Genomic DNA, 20,694 nt, shown 5'->3' with positions numbered 1-20,694 from the left:
CCAAGACCATCCACCACTATCCTGAAGTCACTTCCGTGTCCTATTGTCCTCTTGTCCTTCCCTCATGTCACAACACGACTTCAGTTCTGTTGTCAGAATCCAGGGTTTGCGTTCATTGAAAAACTTCCTTCTATACTGAATTTTTTTTAAAAAGTAGTAATGATATCTTATCCTCAAATGTCTAAATATTAACAAGTTTATTAATACTCTTCAAATGTAAGAAAAAATTTTAGTTATCTGAGAAAGAAGAGGAGATATGCCACAAAAACATCTTTTCTTTGAAGTTCCCACTCCAATCCATACATTAAAAATTTTCAAGCGTTTGCCTTACACGCGGCCAACATGGCCGACCCGAGTTCGATTCCTCCGCCCCTCTCGGAGAGCCCGGCAAGCTACCGAGAGTATTCGATATGCCAGACACAGTAACAACAAAGTCTCCAATGGAGATGTTACTGGGCCCGCTCGAGCAAATCGACGATCAACGGGAGGGCCTTTACCTTTACCTTTATTGTTTAACTAGATGAGAGACAATATTGTAGGTAATATCACCTTCAATATCATCCCACAAACACAGAAACAACTGGGTAGAAAAGTGAGAGCTTTGTTGGCAAGAAAACAGCCTAAGCATTTCTAACTAGCACAGGCTGTAGTGCAGGATTCAAAGAAATAACTGGGCATCTGGTTTATGCCCATAGAGTTCAAGTGATGTAACAATCTATACATATTTAGTAGTTTTTCATGAAAGGTAATGAATATTCATGAGGTAAAACAGTGGGTATGTGCTATTGATGTACAGGCATACATCCACAGAAATTGGTGGAGAAATGTCAGCAGGGGGGTTTAGTTTTCAGGATGGGAATGATGAGAAAGTGATGGAGATTAAGGAGGGTGTCACTACACTATCTCCTCTGACCAATACTGTCCAGTCAGGATCGAGATCCCTCTGAGTACAAAGATATTTGTAAGCTACTGTTAAAAGAACATTTTTATTGAGGTACAAGGACATACAATGCTGCCACATACTACTTTCATCCCCCCTTTTATTTTCTCAATTTTCTCTCATTTTGTAGTTGAAAATCAATCTCATATCATGTGTTACATGTGGTTCACATTATGTCAACATCTCCCCAATCACAATCTCTGGGAATGCTTACAACAGTTTCCAATCCTTGATGCCAAAACTTCCATAAGTAATTGGATACCTGCCCTTTTTTGGGGGGCCCCTGTGCTCTTAGATGCTCATTAAAGGCTCAAGACTATATAAAAGTTGCCCAAAGGAGCAGAATTGTATGTGTGACACATCTGACAAATATTCCCTCTGACAGACTCTTACATGTACAGAGTGAACTTTGCTACATGGACCAGCATCAAAAAAAGTGTGGGGAGCACTGCAGGGCAATGAGAAGTTGGTACCAGGATTTCTATTTTGGTAAAAATTTTGTGTATATGCGATTGGATGTGACTCTGCAGGGTTCTGGGAGAAAGATGTCTCAGACATGAAAACTCTTTGGGCTTCAGATTCCTTGTCTGTAAAGTCAGACAGTCAGACCACATCTCTCAGGCTCCACCCACCCCTGATATGACCAATTCACTGAAACCAATGAACTTGTCTGCCATATCTTTCCAAACTACTCGCACAGGGAACATAAACATGGGCTGGACAGCTGACTGACTAGCTCAGGAGGGCTGGTAAGTGTAAAATGGATACAGGAACCCAGATCGGCTGTGTGCCAAATAAGTGCCTTACTCACTGTGCTATCTCTCTGCCCAGAAACCAATATATCTAATACTATAACATACAATATAATATATAATTATATGATTAATTAATAAAACAATATGATATATTACATATGTAATATATGCTGTATCACACATATTATATATCACATAACACGTGTAATGTGTAATATATAATACAATGTATATTATTTAATTTATATGCAAAATTATATGTAATATATTGTATATGGTGTTGTATAAAAATTATATGTCATATATTGTATATAAGCATATACAATTGTGGTTATATAAAATATATGACATATAATTTTTATACAACACTTTTTTTTACCCCCTTACACTTATATAAACACTGTCATTTACAAAGTTGTTCATGATGATTTGTTACAGGCATTCAATATTCCAACACCAATCCCACCACAGAAGCCAATATTACACCCATCCCATGATTGAATAAAAGAGTACACAAGTCCTGGAGGCCCAGCACCTCCTTATCCATGCATGTGATGGTAGATTAAGCATATCATTACTTTTATAGTATTTGATCATTTAAAAGTCCTGCAGTATCAAAATGACAGTGATTTATCAGCTATACATGTGATAGTGGCTGTATCTGTGTACTTTAGCTTTGAACACCTGAGGACTGGCACCAGTGGATAGGTGGTTGAAAATCACTGGCCTATATAAAAAAGAAAACAATAGGTGTTGGTGAGGAATTGGAGAAAAAAAGGACTCCTCAAACACTATTGGTGGAAATGTAAACTGGTCTAGTTTCTATGAAAAATAGCAGGGAGCTTCCTCCAAATATGATTATCATATGATATAGTAATTCCACTCCAAGGTAATTGCCAAAAGAATAGAAAAACTCTAATTTGAAAAGATGTATGAGGGTACAAGGATGTGGATCTCCTTGTATACAAGGTCCTGAATTTGATCCCCAGCATTGTCTTATATCACCAAATGTGATAACCAGCACTGAGTTGTGATTCCTGACGCCAACACAGTGTGCAAGCCCTGCTGTACTTGTGACCAAATGTGCAATCTCTGGACAACAATGCCACAAAGTGTTGTTGTTGTCTTGCACAGTCAGCCAAAGAAAGGAAAATGCAAAAAAAATACTTCCATGTTTTTTGCAGAACTATTTATAATAACCAATATATGGATGCAACTCATGTGACCAATGCCAGATGAGTGAATAAAGAAAATGTGGTACAGATACACAACAGAATACTGTGCTGTAAGGATGAAATCTTGTCATTTGTGGGGCCAAAGAGATAGTACAGTGGTCAGAATATTTGCCTTGCATGCGGCCAACCTGAATTCCGTCTCAGGTATCCTATACAGTGCTCTGAACACTACCAGGAGTAATTCGTGACTGCAGATCCAGGAGTAATCCCTGAGCATTGCTTGGTGTGGGTCAAAAATTAAAAAAAAATAAGGAAAGAAAGTGCTCTTGTCATTTGTGATAATACAGATGAAAAAGTGAGGGGGATTATCCTAAGCAAAATTAGAGAGAAGAAGATTATACTCATATGTGGGCTACAAAGTAAAAAAAAAAACAAAGGAAAAGACAAAACACAATCCAAAATAAATCCTTGCAAAAAAACTGACTGCAGAACTGAAGTTATGAGGGAGGGAAAGGGAAGTGGAAGTGAAGGGCAGGAGGGCCTCGTGGACTGTAGTGGAGGATTATTGGAACTCTGCTGGTGGGCTTGGTGTGGTGTACACCTGTGCTCATGAATCAGAGTTGCAAACTAGTTACCTCAATTAAAACAAAAGACACCAAAAAAAAATTTCCCCTGGAGTAAGCAGACATGATTCTAATCATTATCCCTGCATTGGAAAGGTATCATAAAAAAGCATGACATTCAAGAAAGTATAATAAATAGCAGCAAAGCATTTCTTTCGATAGGGTCTGCAAGCCTCCACACTCACATGTGGTGAGAAATGAGGCAGGAATCTTCGCCTTAGAAGGAGAGAGCTTTTGAGGGACTGTTGCCAGCAATAACCAGGGGTCTACACAATACGTGCTGGTCAGTTTCCAAACTCGGTAGCTGGTTTTAGACGCAGCCCTGGGCTGCTTGTGGTCCAGATCGCAGCACACCTCTGAGCTGATGGTGCAAGCAGGAACCCCTGAGATACAGGAAGTGCTGAGGCAGGTGATTCATGGAACATGCTTGGAGGTCAGAAGGACACTGGGAGGGATTCTTTGTTATGTGCCTGGGATGCTTTGCAAGATAACTCAACCACAAGTGTAGCCATTCTTTCAATAGTCAGAAAACAGGAATTGCTCAGTGAGCAGAGAATGTGCTTTGGATGCAGAAGGTTCAGATTTGGGCTCCTGAACACCACCAGGACAAATTCCCAAGCACAGAGCTGGAAGCAGCCCAAAGCACCATTGGGTGTGGCCACTAAACCAAAGTTGAAAATGATTTTAAGAAGAAAAGGTGATCCCAATTTTGCCTCTTTGCATTTTGGAAATATACATATTATTTTGGGTGTCACCAAAACAGTGCTCAGGGGACAATGGGGTGTACTACCAGTGATATCAGTCAACCAGACCAGGTGGTTCAGTGCATGGGCCTGAGGATGTGGAGCTGCTCAGGCTTGCAGTGCTAGGGATCTTGAGGGCCACCCCAGTGGTGCTGGGAAATTTCCAGAGCCATGGGGTGCCAGGATTTGAACTCAGCTGCTGGCACAGGCAACGTCTGCACTCCCGATCACCACACTCACTCTCTGCCCTCCTCTTTCCAGTGCTGTTTTGTTTGTTTTCGGGTCACCTGTAGTGCTCGAGGCTGAATCTTGGCTGTGTGCTCAGGGGTTACTTTCGGTGAAGCTCAGGGTACCACATCCAGTACAGAGGACTAAACCAGCATTGGCCATTCTATTATTATTTTTTTGGGGGGGGGGGTCACACCCAGCGATGCACAGGGGTGACTCCTGGCTCATGCCCTCAGGAATTGCTCCTGGCTGTGCTCGGGGGACCATAAGGGATGCTGGGAATCCAACCCGCATGCAAGGCAAATGCCCTACCCTCTGTGCTATTGCTCCAGCTCCAACATTGGCCGTTCTTTCTAGTCCCAACCAATGTTGATTTTTATCTGTGTATTTGAATCGAAAGTCACTGAGAAACAACTAGAAGAAATCTGGATTAAAAATTAATCAGCACAGGTGAGGTTCACAAGCAATGTCTAAGGCAACATGATCGTTTCCAACTATCTTTGTTGTAGTGGTGCCTTCTCCATTCTAACTGCCGCCAACCCCACTTGTGGCAAGCTTCCAACCATGGACCAAGAACTGAGTGCTGAAAGCAGGTAAAGGAACAAATATGATCATCTTACAGTACCTGCAGTGCAAAGCAGAATGTGTGTGTGTGGGGGGGTACGGTACGGGGTGGGGATGGGAAAGAGGAAACGTTGCTACCATCTTAGACCATAGAGGCAGGCTGGGGTGGGAGTGGGTGGGAGGGGAAACTAGAGACATCAGTAGCGGGAAATGTACACTGGTGAAGGAACAGGTGTTGGAACATTGTATGACTGAAACCCAATCACTAACAACTTTGTAATTGTATCTCACGGTGATTCAATTTTTAAAAAAGTTAAAAAAAAAAAGAATTAACACAACCTATGGGTATAGCAAAAAAGAAAAAAAAATCCTGTTTCCACTCAATGCAGCAGGCTTTTAAAAAATTCCTATGTCCTGTGTGCAAGGTACTGACCACTCTCCTGGCAGCAATGAAACCACTTTAACAGATGGATGCACCGAAGCTGTGTGTAGTACGGGTTTTCTCCAGCACGGGGAGATGTTTAATCATTGCTTCCTGTACAGAATCAGGGGAGATTTTATGGCAGAACTCCCATCCTAGTTGGATTGAGAAGCTGAGAATGAACCATACAACAGAGTCTTGCTGCCTGCCCTGAGACAGCCCAAACCAGCACTCCTGGCTGGATTTGGGAACAAGGCAAAGCATTCTGGGTTAGAGGGGCTATGCCAGCAACAATGTGTCCTTCCAAACTGCAAGGTGGCTCAAAGAGGAGCTGTGTGTGTGTGTGCCTGTGTGTTTGGTCTTGGCTCTCTTTACAATCAATAGGGACAGTATGTAGCTGTCTCAAAGACTCAGAGAGAAGAAACAGCTGAAATCAAAGGCACTTCCATTTCCTGGAGAAAATACTTCTGTGAGTTGTTTTAGTTTACTTGAAATATTTTAGTATCATAATAACAAAAAGTGTCCAGTGAACACAGGGCTACAGGAAGGCTACAGATGTGATCCTACAAGCCACTTATAATTGATTAAAAAAGAAATTAGTAAAACTTTGAAAATATTCTATCATTTCTACTTGTGAGGAAAATTTTATATATATAACTTAAAATTTTATATATATAACTATAAAATTTTATATATATATAACTTAAAAAGCATTTGATAGTTAACATTATGGAATGTTATCTGTATGCCAGGCACCTACGTTATCTTATTAACTTCAATAGAAGGAAACAGATATAAGGGCAAAAATATGACTGTATCTCTGATCATACATTTGCTGTTCAGAACTAAATCTGTGGGTTGACCTTTGCTGGAGATCAGTAGGTGGCAAGCTGGGCTAGCTAGCTCTGATTCAGTCCCCCGTGAGAGGCGTGAGAAGCATGGTTTGTTGCTTGACTCTTCAGAGCAAAGGCTGTGGTTTTAAATGTGCTTCTAGGAAGCATCCATCTCCTCTGTCATCTGCAGCTCCCTTCCTTCCTCCATGAGCAAGTGGAAACAAAATGTTTTATCGTTTAAATTCCAGGAACCCTGATATTTATTAATACAAGATATCCTGTGACCCAGAACACGTGAGTTGCTCTGTGCTTTGGTTTGCTTGTAAGAGAAATGGGGATCACAAAGGTATCCACCTCACAGGGCTGTTGTGAAGATGAGATCAAAGGGATCAAGACTTGGGCACGATGCCTGGCACACAGTGAACGCAGAGTCAGTTTCTCTGGGGCTGGAGAGCTCAGCAGAGATCTGCTCTGAGGACCCATTTGATGGTGGAGAAGCAAACACTATTTCCCCATCTGTGTAATTCACACACTTGTTTTCATTGTGTCAGCTACTCCTGGAACGAGACCTTTACTGTCTATTTCAATCGTAAATGGATGAGAGAAGCTAAAATAGTTTTAACTTGCAAAGTTTTAGAACAAAACTAATTTTTGTCTACAGAGGCCATACCAGAGCAAGGCAGTTTACAAAATGTGGTGTCAGAAAAATCTCTGCCCTCAGAGATCTTTAAAAACAAACTGGACATGGCTCTATCGAGAGTGTCATGCTTGAGGGGCTGGTGAGACAGTACAGTAGGCAGGGCACCTATGCGGCTAACCCAGGTTTAATCTCTGGCACCACATATGGTCCCTCGAGTGCTGCCAGGAGTAAGGAGTAAGAACACAATCAGGTGTGCCCACCCCACAGTAAAACAAGACAAAAAATAATATCATTCTTTTCAAAAAGTGCCTTCAGGGCCTGAGCGATAGTACAGCGGGGAGAGCATTTGCCTTGCACACGGCTGACCCAAGTTCAATCCCCGGCATCCCCTATGGTCCCCTGGGCACCACCAGGAGTTACTCCTGAGTGCAGAGCCAGGAGGTATCCCTGAGCATCGCCGGGTATGCCCCCCCCAATGAAGAAAGAAAGAAAGAAAGAAAGAAAGAAAGAAAGAAAGAAAGAAGGAAAGAGAAAAACAAAAAATGCCTTCAAATTAGAAGGCAGGAACAGGAGATCATTGGCAGTTGCTTCAAGGTTCTCTACTGTCACCTTAACTCTGAGACCTCAAGGGCAGTACTCAGAGTTAGGTTCCGTTCCAGGGCACTGGGAAGTAAGCTCTCATGGTGGAGCATATGCCCAGCGCAGGTGAGGCCTGAGTTTGGCCCCAGGCAGAGCATGCTGCTGCCCAGCACCACTGGGTGGAGCCCTGGAGGCCAACAAGCATCACCAGGCCGGAACACTGTGAGGCTTGCAGGTGACTGTGCCCAGCACTACCAGGAGTGACCTCTGCCCCCAGCTGCAACACCCTATAAAAAAATCCACTCCTTTCTGCCTTCTGTCTTTATACTCTCAGTATCACAAAATCGTGTCCCTTCAGAAAATGACACTGCTTCATGAAATATGAGGGGCAAAGGAGAGAGGGCACGTTGCGCCCTCTGCCTGGGGCGGCGGTCATTACCATCGGTCTGGTAGTTGAGTGCCACGAGCTGTATCCCATGGAGCCAGAACATGAGGGGGTTGGGGTTGGACGAGTCGATGCGGGTGGCAGCCGGGTATGTCCTCAGCAGCTGGCAGGCGGTGTGCTGGATCAGTTTCTGAGAATACCTGCGACACAGACGTTTGGCGGCATTTTCATTCAGTGATGAGATATGGTAACATTTGGGAGTTCTAATGATAGCGCTGAGGGACGTGGTTGGGTTGAGGGGGGAAGTGGATTCCTCCCAGGCCTGTCGCATTCCTTCATAGGAACCTAAACCCCCCAAGAGATTAGCCTCCGATTAGTGCAGGAAACTTGAAATACTTCAGAAAGATAAACCTGAACAATATCCTAGTAACAATAACACAGTATCATGAGAAAACAACTTAAATATTATATTTGATAGTCAATCAATCATCTTGAAAAAAAATTATAGCTGCTGAGTTTTAAAACAGTCTTGCCACACTGATATGAATTAAAATCTTGCAAATCCTTTTCTTCAATACCGTACTTGACCTGTGAATATATCTGTATAAAACCCAACAATATGGGCTGGAGTGATGGTACAGTGAGTAAGGTGCTTGCCTTATATGCAGCTGACCTAAGTTTGATCTGGTCCTGTATATGGTCGGTCCTTTAAACACTGACAAGTGTGATCCCTGAGCACAGACTCTAAGTAAACCCTGAGCACAGTTGTGGCCCCAAATTTAAAAATATAAGAAAAAAACCACCAATAATATTTGTACAATGGTATCAATTTTTTTGGGGGGGCATGCTTAGCAGTGCTTGAGGCTACTCCTGGCCCTGTGCTAGTGGTGGGGAGGCACCACTGGAGGAGCTCAGGGGACCTTGTAATATCAGGGACTGAATCCAGGCCATCTACATATAGAAGATGCACCCCCCTTTTGTGTTGTTTATTACAGGGGAAAAAGGCGAACGGGAGCAGGGGCAGAAAAAAAGCCATAGTGACTGTGCTTAGTGGCAAAGCTTCACAAAACCTGGCATGTGTGAGGCCTTAAATTCCATCCTTAGCACCAAAACCAAGCAAAACCTCAAACCAGAATGTAAACCAAGAGTCACTCCAGTAAGGAAATGGTTACATAATTGGCAGTGTATCAGTACAATGGAATATCACAGAAACACTAAGAAAAATAAGATACAGAGAGTTCTGTGATAGTATGTTATAGCAAGTATTAAACACATAAAAGTATGTGCAGTGGTATCCCTTTTAGATTACCTTTAAAAAATTTCTTTTTCTTTAACAAAGCAAAATAATTCTAACAGTAGTTACCTTGGAGAAGTGGAACGAGGACACTGAGAGCAGAAAGGAATTTTAATTCCTTAACTCTGTATTGTTTGAGTCTTTCATTGAAAGAATTTATTACTTTTATAATAAAACACAAAAATAAAATGGTAGAGTTCAGCCAAATTCCTCTAATTTTTGCCGTACTTTTCTTTTTGTCGCTATCAAATTGGGAGTTACTCCTGGTGGTCCATGAGATAGGGGTATAAAACCCAGGTCATGTAGGATATGTGCTCTACCACTTGAGTCATGTCCTTGGCCCCCACTTTTTGCTTTTGAAGCACAAACACTATTAGAATGTCTTCAGTACAATGCTATTTTTAGTTAAAAGCATAAATTTGTAATCTAAAAAATATGTACACTCCACTCATGAACAGTCATGAAAATTTTAAAAAGAATGAACAAGTTAAAAGAAATTCTTAGACAGTAAAGTATCAGCATCACCCAGCATGCAGAATCAGGCAAAAATATTGTCAGAAAGTGACTTTACTTTTTCCAGATGTTTTGTTAAATGATGCTATCTCCCCAGGGCTCATTCTGCCCGGATTGTTGCCAAAAATGGACTTCCTGCTTTTCCTTTCTTTTCCTCTGCTAGAGCCAGATGCATTTAGAGTTGACAGGCCTGTTCCCATAAAATGAAAATAAATTAGCCAAAAACTACAAGCAAGGGAACTCAACATTTTCCATTCCTGTTAATGTTTATTTTGAAGTTCTACTATATCCTTTTAACCTAACACAGGGGATCTACTAGCATCATCAGCACTAGTTAATAGGAACACTATAGTTAATTATATCAACACTTTTGTCTTTGCAGGTCAATGAAACAAAAACTACATAATTATCACAAAATGACCATAAAAGCACACATATGTTCACTTTATTGTAACCTACAGTTTTGAAAAACTGCATGAAAAGAAACTGCTGCTCTCAATATTTAGCTATGAAGATCTAATAACTTCATTTGGGAGCATGAAAGAATAGTTGAGAAGCCAAGATTTAGCAACAGATTTTGTTGTCTAGGTTCAAATCACGCAATATGAGTTTTGACCTAACATCTACCTTCTCTTATCTATAAAGTGGGTGAAATGATAGGAACTTATAGGATTATTCTGAGGACTCTATGGGAGATGTACTACTACATTTTCACTCTTGGTCTGACCACTTCCTGCATCTTTCCTGCCTGGTATGGTGGTAGTTCACAGAGAAAACTAAAGTGATCATTGCTGAATAAAGCAATGTATATGCACTACATAGACTAGGCTGTAATGTAGAAGAGGGATTTAAAGGCACCAGGAAAGGCAGAGTTGCCTCCATATTTTTCCCATTATCTACAATAAGAGAGTAATTCCTTCTGCTGAGGCAGCATTCAGATCTTCTTAGAGATGAAAATATATCTTTTAAGAACATCAACAGAGGAGACAGGATAAAGAACTTTAAGAGTTGTAGATTTTGAGAAGGGCAGAGAGAGAGTATAGTGGTGAGGTCCTTGCCCGGACTGCAGCCGATCTGGGTTCTAGCCCCAGAACCACATATGGATTCCTAAGTCCCATCAGGAATGACCCTTGAGTGCAGAGCCAGGAGCAAGCCCTGAGTTCTGGGTGTGGCCCTTACCTTGCCTTTCCGCCACCCCTCCCCCCACCCAACAAAAGACTGTAGACTTTAGATTTGAAATTTGTTTTTGTAGCAAAACCTCATAAAACCTCTTAAGCTCTCTGCCTCATCTCTTCCTCATCTACAACAGGATTGTGACGAGGATTAAGTGAAATAATGACAATTGAGTAAATGTACAGATACAGTAGACTATTCGGTCAAGGAGAGTGCTTTTGATTATTACACAAAACAATTGTGGGGGTCTACATTTTTCTCAGAAGTATCCATAGCGACCAAGATGCACAAACTCAGATTAGTGAATTTTTGTGCTTTATCTTAAAATTCTGGGCAAATTTTGCTTTGTATGCAATGAAGTAATGGTGTATTTTCTTCCAAATAGAACTGATGAGGGCTGTGTTCATTCTAGGGTTCTGACACATCTCCTGGCATAAATCAATATCCCTGGAGGTCTGTGGACCTTATTGGAGAGTCTAGTTATTGTCTTGGTGTGAGAGGAAGAGCAAGCAAATGAGGGCTTGGATGATCTAGAAAGGGGAAGGACTGCATTGTGGGAAGGCACTCAGAGATTACTGAAAGAGAAGCAAAGAACCATTATCCATCCTGTTGGCTCATTTACTGATGACAACCACTGTCACCACCTTTGAAGAGAGCCAACTATTTTTCCTGTTTTGTTCATCCTCCACCTCTTACAGCACTATTTGTGAGACATGTACTTGGGTGAGGTCATTGCTAGTACATTTCTGCTTTTTTTTTTTTTATTATCCGAGATTTCTATAACCTTGCTTGAAAGGAGCAGGGCAAGGCCTCAGATCATTTCATCTTGTCTCACAAACACTGAATACCTATCACAAAGGTAGCACAATGGTTAAGGGGAGGACTGTGGAGACAAAACTCAGATTGATAGTTCAACCATGTATTAATTGCAGTACACATTTTCAGTGGAAGTGAATTTAACAGCTTATGTTCTCTGTACTTCTAGAAATAGCCAGTTTAGGAAACCTTCTACCTGCTGAAACCCCATCCTTTGTCCTGGAAGAGTTTTATTCAGCTTTGTCTCCAGCTCAGGTATGAATCAAGAAGCATAGACCCTATATTGTTAGAGCACTGCAATGCCCTGAACTACAGTGATTGGTTTAGAGATAGACAAAGAGCCCAATGAAAAATGGTAAAACTGGTGCTGCTAAAAATTCTTGATGAGACTCTTTTATTGAAACAGATGAAAACATGCAGTGCTGACTTTGAAACCACAAGGCAGCAGGGCCAATACAATGAGAAGCGGGGGAGAGAGCCTTGGACCAAGAGAAACCTGAAACATACGTATTCTTCATTTTTCAGTACACGAGCTAATGAATTTCCTCTTTGCTTTAGTAAAATTATGTCTATTTGGGTTATTTTGGTCACACCAGGAAATGCTCAGGGGTTATTCCTGGCTCTGCACTCAGAATCACTCCTAGCAGTGCTCAGGACACCATATGGGATGCCAAGGACTGAACCCACGTTGGCTATCTGGAAGTCAAGCCTTACTCACGGACTATCTCTCGGGTCCCAAATTCTGTCTCTTTCAAACAAGATGGATAAACTACACCTCCCCCTCTCATCCCGTGCCCAATTTCTTCATCTCTCTTGTTTGTTTTACTTAAAATTGGGGGTAAGAGGTAAAGGTAAAGGCCCTCCCATTGATCGTCGATTTGCTCGAGCGGGCCCAGTAACGTCTCCATTGGAGACTTTGTTGTTACTGTGTTTGGCATATCGAATACTCTCGGTAGCTTGCCGGGCTCTCCGAGAGGGGCGGAGGAATCGAACTCGGGTCGGCCATGTTGGCCACTTGTAAGGCGAACGCCCTACCCGCTGTGCTATCGCTCCAGTCCTATACCTAATATACCTAACTTATAAGATTATTATGAAGTCAATAAGATAATGTATGTAAAATACTTAGTCAAGTTCTGGTACTTAAGTGTTTAATAAATCTTAGCTATTAGCTAATATCATATTATCATTATTAACCATTAAGAAAAGACATAATGGAATTATATTTTCCTAATAGACAGCAAAATAATTACTGCTACCATTGGTATAGCTGTTACTGTCACTACAATATTTATAAAGTATTTCAACAATGATTTTCCACAACACAATTTGATTACATTGAGAGCATTCAGAATGCATGAACCAATAAATGAGACAGTGTTATCTTTTTAAAAAATAACAAATGGCATATTGATATCTTCAAATGCTATAGAGAAATTGCCATCTCTTACCTGGAAATTTTACTGCTTGGCAGTAAATGACAAGATCAGAAAGCTCTGGTGCAATCTGTCTGCTTTCCTTTTTATTTTGAGGAAGATAAAACTCTTCTCCCAGTTCCATGTCATATACCTATAAATGAAAAATGGATATCATTTTAATGATACACACCATCTACATTCTGAACCCCCAGAACGCTTTATCTATGTCATGAACATGCTTCACCTTGCTCTTTATTTATCCAAATACATGTCTTCACACCTTCACAGATCAGAGCTTTTTTGAGAGCAATGGGTATATTTAACTCATTGCCCATGTTCTGCCAGTGCTTAGTCCGGTGGGTCTTAAGTGTGGAACATTCGGTGTATGTTTGTCGAATGAGTAGATTATTGATCATGTATCTCTCATATCTCAAAGTTTTAACATATTTTATTACTGTTATAGCAATTTAATAATCTCTGTGTCATCTGCACTGTCTATGGACATTCTCAGATTCTATATTGGGAGGTACATGAAGATAGGAGCTATGTGTCTAATTTATCTTTCTATTGTTACTCCTCTGTGACAACTGGACATTGTTTATCTTTTTGTTTCTCCTACACATCTTTGAAACTTCCTCAATTCCTCTTTCAGCATTGATCCCCTATGCTGTCCTTTTGGTCTAAATTCAGTTTTTTTTTCTTTGCCAAATCTTACTTCTCCAATACCACCCCAGGGACTCTGATACCAAAGTACAATGCCCTTTGTACTCATCTGGAAACACTATATACATGTGTGTCTCTATTATTAAACTATCTACTGTGCTAAGTCAGTTTCTGCCACCTAGTACATCCTAGTACATCCAATCAATAGTAAGTATTGGTTGGGTGAATCCATGGCTAACTTTCTACAAATTGCAGGTGGTGACCTATATCATTTTTGTGTGCTCTTTGTCATGTAAGAGAAAAGGAAGGGGGAAACTGAAAGGAAGGGATAGGGATATAGTGAATACCCACCAGGTAATGACAGTACTACAGGATTAATGCAATTTAACAGAAACCAATCACCAACCTTGCCTTTGTTGCAAGCAGAATTATCTGCTTTCTTTATCCTCTTGGGTATTTCTTCATTATATTCAAACTGGAGCTTGTCACTGCATGATTTATTTTCAGGTCTGTCTTCTAGAATATTGTCTGCAAATGAGTTGGTAGATTTCAGTGAGCAAGAACCAAATGCTTCACTTAAGGTCTACTTCTACATCATTGCAAAGATATACAGATACTTGTGTTCATCTGCAAGACCATAGTTTAAATGAAAAAGTATTTTTCCATACAGATAGTTATGATTTCTTTTCATATAGACCGCGCAATAATTGTTAAAGATAGCCTATGTCAAGAGGCTTTTAGTTCACAGACTCAAAAAGAACTTAATTATTGAATCACTTTTATATGATTTAAGAGCTCTCTTTGGGCTGGAGCGATAGCACAGCGGGTAGGGCATTTGCCTTGCACGCAGCCAACATGGCCTACCCGAGTTCGATTCCTCCGCCCCTCTCGGAGAGCCCAGCAAGTTACCGAGAGTATCTCGCCCGCATGGCAAAGCCTGGCAAGCTCCCCGTGACGTATTCAATATGCCAGACACAGTAATAACAAAGTCTCACACTGGAGATGTTACTGGGCCCGCTCGAGAAAATCGATGAACAACGGGAGGACAGTGACAGTGACAGTGAAGAGCTCTCTTTAAAATACAGTTATTAATAATTTTACCTTAAAATGTCAAAAACAGAAAAAATGGTCATTTGAATTATGAGCTTTTGTTACAATTAGAAAGTAACTTATTAAGTGAAAATCTTAATGCTAAGAATAAAAATATATCTAAAAGTAAAACATGACAAATGATAAATGATCTACCTTACTATGGTTTGGATATTAAAACAATGTTAAATGTGTTCTATGTATATCATGATTTTGTTATTTGAAAGTGAAAAAGAAAAAGGCTCACTTCTCACCCAATATTTACAATTTTATCAGACCACAAATACTGATGTTAAATATTCTTATATAAAATCAGGACCATGTAGCCTGCCAAGAAGTAAGTCAATTCAATAATTTACAACATTTGATTCACATAAGTGTTAGAGGTTCATGCTAATAAAGCTTAAGAAAGTGTAAGCAAAAGAGAGATTCATGCAGTTAAAATGCTCAGTCAAACGGCTTTACCTTCCTGACTGTTAGGAGCAGGAGAAGCAGTAAGGACTTCTGCTATAGAAAAACAGAATCAGAGAGAGGAAACGAATAAGGAAAAGTAAGACAAAAAGCTAGATAAATTAAACTAAGGTATGAAGCAAAGCATAAATTACAACAGTTTAGATTACAGAATAAGTGAAATTAGAAATCTTCAATTAATTGATTCCTTTGACTATTAAAGGATGTAATGGGTAGCAATGAAAGGAATGTAAATGCTTTCAACATTAATCATAAGGCCACATTCACAATCTATATCTTCAGTGACGATCATAAAACTTCCAATTATACTCTATGTCATATGGAAAGAAATGTATTAGTTCGTTAGAATCATGCATTGTCAAAGAATATGCCTAGTAAGTTGCTAGTTCATGTTCAAAGCTAGTCAAGGTAAAAGGCACACTTGGCAGAAGATTAATGTACATTTACTTAAATATTCATTGAGATCCTATTGACCAAAAATGTAGAGTTCCTGAAATATATGTTTCATCTTCACCTTCCTTTACCTTTTCTGAAAAATAATTTTATGTATAGGAAACATAAGGAGGTATTGAACAAATTCTCTCATTTTATATGTATCAAAACTGAGGAGTTAGAGATATCCTAGAGATAAATACACCTGGCAGTGCTTGGGGGCTATTCCCAACTTGGTGTTCATGGGTTGTTCCTAGCGATGCTCTGGGGACCACGCAAAACAGGGGATTGAACTCAGAGTTTTAGCATGCAAAACATGTGTCCCAGATCTCTGAGCCATCTCCCCTGCTCTAGAGATGGTTCTTACACTTGGGATTCTCACAAGAGCTTTGGAGACCTGTGAAACTCCTGTGAATGCAAACAGAATTCTGAGAGCATGTTCATTACTCTGAGCAGATGAGAATAGCTTCCATCGCATTCTCCAAGACCCATTATTACAAGAAGTTCAGAGACCTTTGAAAACTTCCAATGAAGTTGCATGTGGTCCTGCCTATAGAAAAATGCTGAGAGGAGTGCAGAGTTGAGTGAGGCACCAAAAACCACAGCCCTCAGTGTAAGACTGATAGAGCATTTAAGAGCAGCAAAGGGAAGGTGTATCAGGATGACCTTAAACAGGTGACGGAAAGGCCTGTTTAGGAACAAGTCAGAGCAATCTTTCAAAGAGCTATGATGTCATCATGTGGTGGTAGTGGATTAACATCACAGATGATATATCTGTGCTACAAGGGATATCAACCCAAACCCTTTCATCATACCACGGAGGGAGGCAAGACTAGAATCATGGAAGGACATTGCCCCGGGTCTCCTAGTCCACTAGAGCAGAGCCCCTTCCACATACACCCCGCTTGGGCACAGCAAGGTTGCAAAACAGCTGGCAGCTAACAGAAATTCAGTGGGGGTAAAGTTTAAGTCCTAGGCTCATAACAAAACGTAAATCAGAAAGATCTGTCTCTTCTTGGGGCCAATTTTATTTTCACATCAAACACATCTAAAATAATAACACGAATAAGGCCATGCCCTTTCCATCTCTCAAAAATACAGAAAAAATCAGAAGAGTAATTTATGATAGAGAGGATTTATCTTCCATTGGACTAACTTCTTATGATTCATGAATTCATGATGAAGAATAAAATAAGCTGAAATATTTATATACTTTGGAAGAACAGACTGTATGAAATTATCCTGACTTCATTTTCTTCCTCTTCCTAACTTCCTACTAAAGAATCAACCCTCAGGTTATCTGATAGAATCTAGGGCCAATAAATCTGCTTTCAGTTGATAGAATGATGCAATAAATAACAATAAAATCAAATATTAAGTGAAATGGATTATATTCATATTTGGTGATCAGAGAGAAACTAGACTGCAATTGACGGTCATGATGGAGGGTCATGGAACCAAGATGACCAGAGAACAGTCCTGAAGCTTGAAAACAGATACAGGAGAAAGAGGGGATTGATTATCTTTTTTTTTTTTTAAATTTTTATTAGTGAAACACCATGAGGCACAGTTGTCGACTTACAAATTTTTGTGCTTGGACCTCGGTCATACCATGATCAAATACCCATCCCTCCACCAGTGTCCACCTTCCACCACCAAGGATAACAACCCTCCCCCCCCATTCCCCCATCTCCCCCTGCCACTGTGGCAGGGCATTTCCCTTTGTTTTCTCTCTCCTTTTGGGTGTTGTGATCAGCAAAAGAGGCATTGAGTGGCAAACATGTTCAGTCCAGTCTACTTTCAACCTGCATCTCCCCTCCTGGGAGGATCCTCCAAACACCCTCCATTTGGTGCTCCCTTCTCTATCTGAACTGTCCTTTCCCCTAGAATACCCGGCTGGCCTCTTAGCTATGGAGTAATCCTCCTGGTGTTGATCTCAGCTATTCTTGGGTATTAATCTCATATTTTGTTATTTTATATCCCCCAGATGAATGCAATCTTTCTATGTCTATCCCTCTCTTTCTGACTCATTTCGCTTAGCATGATACTTTCCATATTGTACCACTTGTATGTAAAGTTCATGACTTCATCTTTTCTAAGAGCTACATAGTACTCCATTGTGTAGATATACCAAAGTTTCTTTAACCAGTCATCTGTTCTTGGGCACTCAGATTTCTTCCAGTTTCTGGCTACTGTAAAGAGTGCTGCAATGAACAAACAAGTGCAGATGTCACTTCGACTACACATTTTTGCCTCTCTGGGATATATTCCCAGGAGTGGTATCGCTGGGTCAAATGGGAGCTCAATTTCTAATTTTTTGAGGAACGTCCATACTGTTTTCCAAAAGGGCTGAACCAGTCGGCATTCCCACCAACAGTGAAGGAGTGTCCCTTTCTCGCCACATCCACGCCAGCAATGGGGATTGATTATCTTAATGTCAATGGGAAGTGTCAATATCTGCATATTAGCAAACAAATACTTTCTATAGAAGTAGCATTATACATATATAATTTTTATATAAGTAAGCACTTTCACAGCTTTTAAGTACTACATTGTTTTCCAGGAGTCACTAAAATGAAACATTGTCAACAACGGGATCTGCAAAGACATTTTACAATCTCTAACAAATAATTCTAATTCAGTGCAAACAAAAAATACACATCTGAAGTCTACTTCTCACTTGAAAAATCCATCCCTTGGGGGGCTGGAGCAATAGCACAGCGGGTAGTGCGTTTGCCTTGCACGCGGCCGACCTGGGTTCGATTCCCAGCATCCCATATGGTCCCCTGAGCACCGCCAGAGGTAATTCCTGAGTGCAGAGCCAGGAGTAACCCCTGTGCATCGCCGGGTGTGACGCCCCACCCCCCAAAAAGAGAAAAACCCATCCCCTGTAATCTGCAAGATAAATGAGTCATGTGAATTTTTTATATTGTGCCATGGGTCATCACTAGTGTTTTATTCCTCAAGTGGGACCAGGAAGAAATGTCTTGTTGGTTTAGAACTATGGCAACCTAAGGAGGGGTGGGGGAGATAGAATCCCTCTTTTTTCCAAACTTAGAAAACAGGAGCGAAAGCCATGAAAGAGAAGGCAGAGAGAACACATAGTGGCAATGCTATTCCCTGCAAGTGATTTAGGAGAAGGCGACGATAAAGCCATGGCCATCCAATCCATCAAACACGTAAGTCACTCCAGACATGGGGAGGGTGAGTATAGGTTTCTCTGCTGTAATTACACCCATTCTTCTAGAGACCCTGACTCCTGTATTACTTCTCAGCCACTGTTCTTCTTTTCTTGAATGATGAATGTAGAAGTTACAGAATCCCTTTTTACATCTGAGTCTTCTTGCCAAGGGGTTAGAAGCTCTTGGACAATATTGCAATGATGTGTATCACTGGTTTATGGAGTGCCAGATTTAACACACACACACACACACACACACACACAAACACACACATACACCCTTAACAAAGATCATCTAAGCATTTTCCTGTGTGGAGCCTGGGTTTTTGTCTTTCGTTTCTCTTACCATCAGAGAGAGATTCATAGTCATAATCATATTCATCCTCTTCCTCTTCCTCTTCTTCATTATTAGCAGGTGGGGGGTTGGCACTCCCGCCATTATAAGCCTGAGCTTGCATAGACGCTAACTGATGAGCCTATAAAATATCAATAAAGATCGCAGATGATAAGTAACTTAATTTTCGCTTGTAGACTTTGAAATGATCACTTAATACAGCCATTAAAAGTGATGTAAATTTCATGACTTCATCTTTTCTAACAGCTACATAGTACTCCATTGTCTAGATGTACCAAAGTTTCTAAGTGGAAAGTATCATGCTAAGCGAAATGAGTCAGAAAGAGAGGGATAGACATAGAAAGATTGCATTCATCTGGGGAACATAAAATAACAAAATAGGAGTCTAACACCCAAGAATAGCTGAGATAAGTACCAGGAAGTTTAGTCCACGGCTTAGAGGCCAGCCACACATGCTAGGGGAAAAGGCAGCTCAGATAAAGAAGGGAGCACCAAATAAAGGGTGTTGGGAGGATCCTCCCAGGATGGGAGAAACATGATGAAAGTAGACTATAGACCAAACATGATTTCCACTCAATGCCTCTTTTGCAAACCATAGCACCCAAAAGGAGAGAGAGAACAAAAGGGAATGCCCTGCCACAGAGGCAGGGTGGGATGGAGGGGGGGGATGAGGGGTGGGAGGGATACTGGGATCCGTGGTGGTGGAAAATGGGCACTGGTGGAGGGATGGGTATTTGATCATTGTATACATGTGACTATAGAATCACTGTCACTGTCACTGTCCTCCCATTGTTCATCGATTTGCTCGAGCGGGCCCAGTAACGTCTCCATTGGAGACTTTGTTGTTACTGTGTTTGGCATAATCAAATACATCACGGCGAGCTTGCCAGGCTCTGCCGTGCAGGCGAGATACTCTCGGTAGCTTGCTGGGCTCTCCGAGTGGGGCGGAGGAATCGAACTCGGGTCGGCCATGTTGGCTGCATGCAAGGCAAACGCCCTACCCGCTGTGCTATCACTCCAGCCCACATGTGACTATATATAGATAAAATATTTCACAGGGCTGGAGAGACAGTACAGGAATCAAGACATTGCCATGCATGGAGCCAACCGAGGTTTAATTCCCAGAACTGTATGCTGTCCCTCAGCATCATCAGATGTGATCTCTAGCACAGGGCCAGAGTAAGCCAGGATAGTGGGAAATGTACGTGCTGGTGAAGAGATGAGTGCTGGAACATGATCTGACTGAAATCCAATCATGAAAAACTTTGTACCTGTGTACCTCACTGTGATACAATTTAAAAAATAAATAAATAAATAAATAAAAGAAAGTAAGACATGAGCATCCCTGGGTGTTGCACCAAACACCAAACAAACAAAAATCTAACAATGCAGAAATTTTCATTCTA

At 40.9% G+C, this 20,694-nt stretch overlaps 1 protein-coding gene across 2 annotated transcripts in view; it reads right to left on the bottom strand.

Annotated features, from left to right (window-relative positions):
* Nucleotides 1–20,694, bottom strand: part of PLCE1 (phospholipase C epsilon 1) — a 343,363-nt gene that overhangs the window by 22,315 nt on the left and 300,354 nt on the right. For both annotated transcript variants that reach the window (XM_056130466.1, XM_056130467.1), the window contains exons 20-24: nt 19,280–19,409; nt 14,167–14,288; nt 13,131–13,248; nt 9,752–9,883; nt 7,941–8,231 (exon numbers count right to left, since the gene is read on the bottom strand). In XM_056130466.1, coding sequence (XP_055986441.1) covers nt 7,941–8,231; nt 9,752–9,883; nt 13,131–13,248; nt 14,167–14,288; nt 19,280–19,409 — 793 coding nt within the window. The remainder of the gene's footprint in view (nt 1–7,940; nt 8,232–9,751; nt 9,884–13,130; nt 13,249–14,166; nt 14,289–19,279; nt 19,410–20,694) is intronic.

This window comes from Sorex fumeus, unplaced genomic scaffold (genome assembly GCF_029834395.1).
Source record: "Sorex fumeus unplaced genomic scaffold, SorFum_2.1 ptg000078l, whole genome shotgun sequence".
Lineage (NCBI taxonomy): Eukaryota > Metazoa > Chordata > Mammalia > Eulipotyphla > Soricidae > Sorex > Sorex fumeus.
This window is presented reverse-complemented; position numbering and strand designations above follow the sequence as displayed.